Below are 10,226 nucleotides of genomic sequence, written 5' to 3' on the forward strand. Positions count from 1 at the left end.
AATTTCCACATCGATTTCCATATCATATTTTCACACACATGCACACACGCACACACACGCACGCGCGCGCGCAAAGATGGTGAAGTGCGGTGGCAGCTAGGTTATACGAGCCAGCCGCTCGCGCACGCGAGTTTGTAATTTATATGCGCTGAGACGAAGGGTCAAGCTTTGATGAGTATCTACCATCCAGATCTCAGCAAAACTGTCCACCCAATGAAAAGAAAAATAAATAATCTTTTGACGATAACTATGCCGAGTGTTTAAACGCAGGAGCTCGGCAAATGTGGCCTGCCGGGACAGAGCACATAGCAGTTGTCGTTGTCGCCATGTGACACAAACTTTGCCGAGTTCATTCGTTCAGTACCTCGGCATAATTCGTAAGCGCCGAGTTTATTATCTTTGATGAGTTACCTTTACCTGGTTCAGCAACGGCATGCCTCGGCCGAGCTAGACACGCCGCAAAGAGCGGTCGTTGTTTTTGTCGAGCTCCCGCAGTTGACGGTATACATGTTATAGAGCATAGACTTCACGACACCCCCTTATCTAGCCATTCATTTTTGCATTGCGATTCGTGCAACTACTTTTGTTTTTTTTATTTCTCCCATATAGAACAACATATGAACTTCAAACTTTACAGTAGAATAAAACATCCTAACTAGAATGTGGGGAAAAAATCGGATTTTTTCGTGCATCACAAATACTAAAAATACGTATTTTAATTTTAAAAAATCTCATTTTGTATATTTTTGTTGGACCCAACAATCTGAATGTTTTTTCCCACATTCTAGTTAGGATGTTTTAGTGTCTTGCAAAGTTTGAAGTTCATATGTTGTTTCATTTAGAAGAAACAAAAAAGAGAAATTTTGATGTAGTAAGTTAGTTGTCTATTACGGATCTCAAAGCAATCTTGGAGGGTAAGGATAGAGGGTGTCCAGAATCCCGAATAGGGCATCCGGCAACGAAAATATTTCAGTAGTGAACCGACTGACGTGTTCCGTTCTTATTTCTGGGTATGGGGCAACTTACAAATTGAGAGTCCTATAAATAGCTTCCGATGTAGCTCAGGAAATGGCACCAATTCACGTTGCCAAAGCATTCATACCATTGGTGTGGTGTAGGCAGTGCGTTGGCGTGTAGGGCAAAGTCGAGTGCGTTCCAACAATGGCCCCACGTAAATTCTTGGACAACATGACTGCCCAAAATGGCATCGTCCCGGTGGTGGTGGTGGACACGGCGGAGAAGAAGACGCAATCCCCCACCCTGCTCGATGCTGACGAGTTTCGGCGTCAGAGTCACCAGGTAGTGGACTTGATCGCCGAGTACTATGACCGCATGGGCGACTACCCAGTGCACCCTCCCGATACCCCCGGCTTCCTACGCAACTTGCTCCCACCGGACGCACCCTTCCGTCCGGAGCCGGACGCATTCAGCTCCGCGCTCAAGGACGTTCGCGACATCATCCTCCCGGGCCTGACGCACTGGCAGAGCGCCCGCCACATGGCGCACTTCCCGGCGTCCAGCAGCACCATCGGCGCCCTAGGAGAGGCGCTCACAGCGGGCATCAACGTCGTCCCGTTCACGTGGGCCGCCTCGCCCTCCGCCACCGAGCTTGAGATGCTGGTCGTGGACTGGCTCGGCAAGGCGCTGCACCTGCCGAAGAGTCTCCTCTTCGCCAGAGGCGGCGGTGGAACTCTTCTTGGTACCTCGTGCGAGGCGATACTCTGCACACTCGTGGCCGCGAGGGACCGGAAACTCGCCGAGATCGGCGGGAACAGGATCTCCGACCTAGTGGTCTACTGCTCCGACCAGACACACTTCGCCTTCCGCAAGGCCGCACGCATTGCCGGCATCCTGCGTGACCACTGCCGCGCCATACCCACGTGCCACGACAACATGTTCGCTCTCTCGCCCACGAAACTACAAGCGGCCATGCAGGCTGACGTGGAAGCCGGGCTGGTGCCACTTTTCTTGTGCGCGACGCTGGGGACGACCCAGACGACCGCCGTCGACCCCATCGGCGAGCTCTGCGCTGTCACGACACCACACGGCGTGTGGGTGCACATGGACGCCGCCTACGCCGGCTCCGCGCTGGTCTGCCCGGAGTTCACCCACGTGATCGATGGCGTGGAGGCCGTCGACTCGTTTAGCATGAACGCCCACAAGTGGCTGCTCGCCAACAATGACTGCTGCGCCATGTGGGTGAAGAAGCCGAGCGCGCTGGTGGCGGCGCTCGGGCCGGAGCAGGATTTGATCCTCAAGGACGCGGCATCGGAGGGGCACAACGTGGTCGACTACATGGATTGGACCATGACGCTGACCCGCCGGTTCCGCGCGCTCAAGATGTGGCTCGTGCTCCGCTGCTACGGCATCAAAGGCCTGCGTGACCACATCCGCAATCACGTCCGCATGGCCGAGGCGTTCGAGAAGATGGTCAAGGCCGACGAAAGGTTCGAGGTGGTGACAGACCGGAAGTTTGCGCTGGTGTGCTTCCGGCTCAGGTCACAGGACAAATTGGGCGGCACCGACAAGCAGGCGGCCAACCGGCTCAACCGACGTCTCCTTGAGGAGGTGAACGCTGCCACTTCGGGCCCATACATGAGCTCAGCAAATGTAGGTGGCATGTTCATACTAAGGTGTGCCATTGGAAGCACACTCACAGAGGACCACCACGTGAGCGATGCATGGAAGGTTGTGCAGGATCAGGCCACCATAATCCTTCGTAAGTAAGGTGGAGACTACTATCTCGAGCGCGCATACAACTTGGCTAAGTAAGGTAAATAAACATGCAGCTCTAAGTATAATTAAACTACGTACTTGTGGATGAACTTGATTGCAAGGTCCTGCGGTCCCGAATAAGTTGGTGGCATGACTCATGAAAATTAATACACCCTCCATAAACTAATATAAGAGCGTTGGATCACTACTTTAGTGATCTAAATGCTCTTATATTAGTTTACAGAGGGAGTATATTGTACTTAGCGAATATCAATCAAGATATCAATGTGTGTAATTTTGTGATGTACTATAAGCTACTAGTTGGATTCCCTCACGCGGGTACTTGCTTTATATTCAACCATGTAAGACAATAGGCTTTGGGGGGAACCGGCACAACCCTCTAGGGGTGGCCTATCACATATATATATAATGAGGTGGTATACAATGTTACAATATACACATGTAAATACAGTCTAACACCCTCCCTCAATCTTAGCCACTTTCTAATGAATCTAGAAGGGTAAGATTGCGCCTGCAAGTCTCAAACTGTGGCAAAGGCAATGGCTTGGTGAAGATGTCAGCAAGTTGATCCTTGGAAGAAATAAACTTGATCTGTAGTTGCTTCTGAGAGACACGTTCACGCACAAAGTGATAGTCAACTTCAATGTGTTTCGTTCGGGCATGAAATACCGGATTTGCAGAAAGGTATGTAGCACCGATGTTATCACACCAAAGAACAGGAGGCTGTGATTGGGGTATACTTAACTCGTAAAGCAAGGACTGTACCCAGATGATCTCTGATGTGGCATTGGCCACAGCCTTATACTCAGCCTCAGTACTGCTACGCGAGACAGTAGCCTGTTTCTGAGCACTCCAGGCAATCAGGTTAGAGCCAAAGAAGACAGCATAACCCCCCGTGGATCGCCTGTCATCCGGATTGCCAGCCCAGTCTGCATCAGAATATGCTGAAAGACAACCAGAGTCAGACGGCCGAATATGCAAACCATGAGCCACCGTGAAACGAATATAGCGCAAAATCCGCTTAACAGCAGACCAATGAGTGTCACGGGGTGACTGCAGATACTGGCAGACTCGGTTAACAGCATAGGAAATGTCTGGTCGCGTGATCGTCAAGTACTGGAGCCCACCAATAATACTCCTGTACTCTGTCGCATCAGAAGAAGAAAGAAGCACACCATCAACAGCATTGAGCTTATCAGTAGTAGACATGGGTGTAGTCGTCGGTTTGCACTTAAACATCCCAGCTCGCTGCAACAAATCCAGAGAGTACTTCTTCTGCGTCATAACAAGGCCAGCAGCACGAGAAGTAACCTCCACACCAAGAAAGTAATGAAGCTTCCCAAGGTCCTTGACCGCAAAATCAGCACCAAGTGAGCGAACAAGCGCAGTAGCAGCCGACTGAGAGGAGCTGACCAAAATGATATCATCTACATAGACCAACAAGTACATAGTAACCTCAGGCCTTTGAAGAAGAAACAATGAGGAGTCAGCAGTTGATGATGCAAAACCATGAGCACGAAGAGCCATTGCAAGACGAGCATGCCAAGCACGAGGAGCCTGCTTCAGACCATAAATTGCCTTGGACAGACGACAGAGATGATCAGGGCGATCCGGATCAGAGAAACCCGGAGGCTGGCGCATGTAAACCTCCTCCGCCAAGACACCATGAAGAAAAGCATTTTGAACATCAAGCTGACGAAGAAACCAACCTCGAGTAACAGCCAGAGAGAGAAGAAGTCTGATGGTAGTAGGCTTGACCACTGGACTGAAGGTGTCTTCATAGTCAAGTCCAAAACGCTGTCGAAAACCACGAGCAACCAGACGAGCCTTATAGCGCTCAATGGACCCATCAGAATGCCTCTTCACTTTGAAAACCCATTTGGAATCAATGACATTTACCCGTGATTGTGGAGGAACAAGAGTCCATGTCTGATTGCGAAGAAGCGCTTGATACTCCTGCTCCATGGCCTCTCTCCAATGAGGAATGCGCATAGCAGCTTGATACGTGCGTGGCTCAGAGAATTGATCTGCGAGAGCAGCAGACATGCACGCCGCTAACCAAGCAACTGTGCCATCGTGACGTTGCTTAGGCTGAAAAATGCCACTCCGACTGCGCGTATGTGGACGTAGAGCAGCAGCAGGAGCCGGCGGAGGCGAAGGTGACGGAGACGTGACGGTCGCCGGAGATGCAGGAATCACCTCAGGCGAGCTCGGGACAGACGACTCCGGGCAGCATGGCGAAGACTGGCCCGACGACAGGGGCTCAGAGGCCATGGGTGAACCGAGAGTGGGCGAGGCCAGCTCCGGTGACACCGGCCCAGACGGCCTTGGCGAGGCGAGAGCAGGCGAGGCTGGCCCTGGTGAGAAGGGCCCAGACACCCTGGGCGAGGCAGGGGCGGGCGAGGCCAGGCCTGGTGATGACTGCCCCGACGCCCTGGGCGAGACGGGGATCGAGGAGGCCGGCCCAGTCGGCGGGGTTGCAGGGCGCGACGATGGCAAAGGCAGCCCAGAAGCTAGAGGCGACCGGGCCAGGACGTCGATCGGCCGTGCATGAGCACGGAAACCGAGGCCATGCAGGGGCGCCATGTGCTCCTCATGCACAACAGAAGGTGCCGAGGATGAAGGCGATAGCGACGAAGAGGAAGATGGCATTTCCAGAATCTCCAAACGAGCCCCACGACCAGTGCATGCACCATGGTTAGGCAACAATAGAGGAGAATATGCAACATCATCAAATTGGTCAGAAGCAACAGAGGATGAATGCATGACAGGTGGCTCGGTAGTGGACACAGGGAGTTTGGCAAAGGGAAAAACATGCTCATCAAACACAACATCCCGAGAGATGTAGACACGATTAGTGGGCACATGAAGACATTTGTATCCTTTATGAAGAGAGCTATAACCAAGAAAAACACACTTCTTGGAACGAAACTCGAGCTTACGCTTGTTATATGGACGGAGATGGGGCCAGCAAGCACACCCAAACACCTTGAGAAAGGTGTAGTCCGGTTGTTCATTAAGGAGAACTTCAATGGGAGTCTTCATATTCAAAACACGAGTGGGAGTACGATTGATGAGAAAACATGCAGTGGTGAAAGCATCACTCCAAAAACGAAACGGAACAGATGCATGGGCCAAAAGAGTCAGACCAGCTTCAACAATGTGACGATGCTTACGTTCTACTAAACCATTCTGCTGATGTGTATGTGGACATGCTAAACGGTGAGTGATCCCAAGCGACTGAAAGAAGGAGTTGAGGTTGCGATACTCGCCACCCCAGTCCGACTGAACATGAACAATTTTGTGCTTGAGAAGGCGTTCAACATGTTTTTGGAACTGAACAAAAATGTCAAACACATCAGATTTACGTTTGATAAGATAAAGCCAGGTAAAGCGGCTGTAAGCATCAACAAAACTGATATAGTAATTATGACCACTAACAGAAGTCTGAGCAGGACCCCATACGTCTGAAAACACAAGTTCTAAAGGATGTTTCACCTCACGACTGGACTCCGAAAAAGGAAGTTGATGACTCTTCCCCTGCTGACAAGCATCACACACTGCTACATCTTTATTACTAGACACACTAGGAAGCTCATGACGACGCAAAACATGCCGGACAATAGGTGTGGCCGGGTGACCAAGACGAGCATGCCACTGTGACGGAGATACCCGAACTCCACTGAAGACGCGAGCGACGCCAGGATGCTCCAGACGATAGAGACCTTGGCAGAGCCGCCCACTAAGAAGAATGTCCCTCGTGCCCCGATCCTTAATAAAAAGATCAAAAGGATGAAATTCACAAAGCACATTATTATCACGAGTGAGTTTAGGAACTGAAAGAAGATTACGTGTCACAGATGGAACTCGAAGAACATTGCGAAGTTGAAGACTCCTATTGGCATGTCTAGTGAGAAGTGATGCTTGACCAATATGAGAGATGTGCATACCTGCTCCATTGGCGGTGTGGATCTTGTCGGAGCCATGGTACGGTTCACGAGTGTGAAGCTACCCCATCTCACTGGTCAGGTGCTCTGTCGCCCCAGAGTCCATGTACCAGTGGGGATCAATGGAGTAGGACTGAGTGTGTCCCTGTGGCTTCTGCGGCGGCGGACGATCAGCCATGGCGACCTGACGAGCAAAGTTGCGTGTATCCTTCCCGTCATTGCCGAGACCAAGAAAACCTCGCTGGAAGCGCTTGTGACACTTCGAGGCCCAGTGCCCATCGCGACCACAAAGCTGGCACACACGTGGACCGCCAGCCCCTGGTAGCGTCGCAGTAGGAGGAGGGGCCGAGGCGGGTGGTGGTGACTGCCCCGAAGGAGCCCTGGATGAAGCAGAGGAGCGACCACACTTGGTGGCGGCGTTTGCCGAGAGGGCGCCGTTGCCCCTGGATCGGCGCGTTTCGACTCGTTGCTCAGTAAGCAGGAGGCGTGAAAAGACCTCGTGTGCTGGCATGGGCGTGGAGTTGCCCCTCTCATTGATGATCTCGACTAGGGCGTCATACTCCTCATCAAGACCATTGACAATAAACGAGTTCAACTCGGAGTCGGTGAGGGGCTGTCCAATGGAGGCCAGCGTGTCTTGACTTTGTTGTAGAACTCAGTGGCGGTGGAGTCAAGCTTCTGACACTCCCCAAGTTGGCGACGGAGCCCAGATACACGAGCCTGCGACTGTGCCGCAAACGAGCGTTCAAGAATAGTCCATGCCTCGTGGGACGTCTTGGCGAAGACAACAAGCCCAGCAACGGCCGGAGAGAGCGACCCCTGGATGGAGGAGAGGTTCGCCTGATCCTGCCCTGTCCAGACACGGTGAGCCGGATTATAGACCGGACCGTGCACGCTGTCAACCAGCGCAGGAGGGCAAGGGAGAGAGCCGTCGACATAGCCAAGCAGATAGTGACTCCCAAGAAGCGGAAGAACTTGCGCGCGCCAGAAGATGTAATTGTCCGACGACAACTTGATGGTGATGAGATGGCCGAAGTGAAACGGCGGCGGCGGCTGCGATCCCATCGAGGAGACTGGCTGAGGTGAGACCACCGTGGAGACAGTCAGAGGGGCAGCCGGCGCGGTGACAGAGGGCGCGATGGCCGCGGTTGGCGCCGCGAAGCCTGCCAGCGCGACGTCCTCCGCCACCAGCGGCGCAGTGGCTGAGGGCGCGACTGCCGCGGTTGACGGGGCGGCGGCGGTGTGGGCCACAAGCACCTGCCCGGGCGAAGTAGCAGCCGGCGGGAGCGCGAAGAGGGAGCCGACGCTCCGTGTCCCGATCGGCGCCTGAAGGGAGGCGGCATCCAGCGGCCTCGAGAGAAGTGCCGCGAGGGAGGCCGGCAGAAAACCGGTGGCGGTGGAGCCGGACGCAGCGGCGGACGTCATAGCAGTCGGGCGCCGGCGACGGCGGGCGTGGCGGCGGCGGCGGTGGCGGCGGCGGCGGTTTAGGGTTTTTAGGCGGAAGCGGACGTAACCTAGCGTGATACCATGTAAGACAATAGGCTTTGGGGGGAACCGGCACAACCCTCTAGGGGTGGCCTATCACATATATATATAATGAGGTGGTATACAACGTTACAATATACACATGTAAATACAGTCTAACAAACCAATGCAAGCTGGAGATTATTGTACTTTGTCATTATACTTCCTTTCTGCAAAAAGGGTTCGGATCTATTATAAGGATGCTACCATTCGGTAAGCGTGGTATAAAAAACAATGAACTATTATAAGGACGCTAATACGTACCAAACATGCTCCTAATAAGGACCCTAGTGCAAACGTGTCCACATGAGCGAAGAGCCGAAGACTGAGCGAATGTATCGTTGCTGGTGGTGTCACTCTAGAACGACCGTCACTAAACCATCCATGTCTACTATTGTGCCTAGTAACTGGGCCACAAACAGAACTAGCTTGAGCACTACCAGGCAGACAAACTAGGTTTGCACCTGACTTAAAATATCTAAAATTAATGAACAAAGAAGTTGCAATCCACTTGAAAAAAAATCTGGGAAATGTCTGTGAATTTCAAAAATGTACAAGACGCATAAACAACTTGCCATAATATATATAATAATATTGCCATCAAACTAAGAAAATCCATATATGTAGAGCAAAAAAAACTCACAATTTTTTTAAAAAAACTCTTCCTTGTATACGGTGTACAAAAATACCATGTAATATGTTATAAAAGTTGCCAACATGAAGGTACAAACGGTACCACTTATGTATGATCTTAATTAGCATGTACTTAATATAAACTATTTTTTTATGGTTTTCATACAAAAAAAATAGGATGCTACCATGACCATATACTAGTTACAAACACAAAATGTTTTTCTTTTATGGATCATATATTCTAATCCCAAAAACCATCCAAGGATTCGAAGGATTTTCCCTGTAGAAAGGATGTATCATGTATAAACTTGCCCTGCTAATTTCAGATAAATAAAACTAACAAATATTTAGATAAAGAGTTGCCATGCTTATAATAGAAGACAGTAACAATTGATACCATGATAAAGATCGATATAGCCAGTTATCTCATTAAAAAAAGTAAAGCAGACAAAAATTGCCATAATCTAGGTAATAAAATTACCACATAGACATATTTCACAAAAACAAAAAAAGAATTGCCATGATCCTCAAAAGCAAACTATCGAATCATTTTGATTGTTAAAAAAATATCATGTAGTGAAATGTGAAGTCAAAGAAACTTGCAATTAATGCCAGTTTCTTTGTGACAAACATGTTTGTGTATGAATTGACTAGTCCAGAATGGACTAGTTTCCTCCTACCGTCTCACATAATTTGGCTTGAAAAACCAGCTAAAACAAGGGGGGAATCGGGAACACTATTCCTCAACAATTCACCACCTACCCTATATCATAAGATGTAAAGAAATATACAACAAAATGCAAGGACACAAAAAAGAAGGAGAATTGGAGCCAAAGTGGTCATACCCTGTTTCCCTCACTTTCCCGTCTTAAAATAACAGGTTTGAAATAGGTGATACATGTCAATCCCTTTCTAAAATATCAATCATATGGATTTTCCATGATACAATACTAGACTAACCTAATATTAGTAATGTTAATTCCACCTAGACATAATTATGGAATCTAATTTAGAATGTATACATCTTGTGAGGAAAAACTATTATGTCCATGTAGTAAAACAAACCAAAGAGATCAAGGATTAGTTGCCAATCCAATAAAAAAAATTGGAACATGAAAAACACATCCAAAAGGGATCACACACAGACATGTGAGGTACGTCTTTTATGAAAACATCACCTAAACAAATATTGCACTATATATTTACTAATGGAATACTAATAGAAATTGATCTAATCTTGGCATTAAAACTTTCACATACAATCTAACATCTAGTACATGAAGTTGCCATAGTCCAGCCATTAAAATGTACGTAGTACACTTAAACATTTGCCATGGTCTAGGCATTAAAAGCACCAGACAATATTTCTGGGGCTAGTATGACAAA

The 10,226-nt window shown here is 49.5% G+C and overlaps 1 protein-coding gene across 1 annotated transcript; it reads left to right on the forward strand.

The window, feature by feature from the left end:
* The first annotated feature begins 1,135 nt into the window (after window positions 1-1,135).
* LOC119282564 (tyrosine decarboxylase-like) lies at window positions 1,136-2,919 on the forward strand. Its single transcript, XM_037562745.1, has one exon. It carries the CDS (start codon window positions 1,162-1,164, stop codon window positions 2,725-2,727), a length of 1,566 nt encoding a protein of 521 aa, XP_037418642.1. The 5' UTR covers window positions 1,136-1,161; the 3' UTR covers window positions 2,728-2,919.
* Window positions 2,920-10,226: the final 7,307 nt, after the last annotated feature.

Source organism: Triticum dicoccoides, chromosome 3B (genome assembly GCF_002162155.2).
Source record: "Triticum dicoccoides isolate Atlit2015 ecotype Zavitan chromosome 3B, WEW_v2.0, whole genome shotgun sequence".
In the NCBI taxonomy this organism is placed as follows: Eukaryota; Viridiplantae; Streptophyta; class Magnoliopsida; order Poales; family Poaceae; genus Triticum; species Triticum dicoccoides.

Bases quoted from the DNA above. Each gene is read 5' to 3' on its own strand.
- LOC119282564 (XM_037562745.1), top strand. From the start codon at position 1,162: ATGGCCCCACGTAAATTCTTGGACAACATGACTGCCCAAAATGGCATC.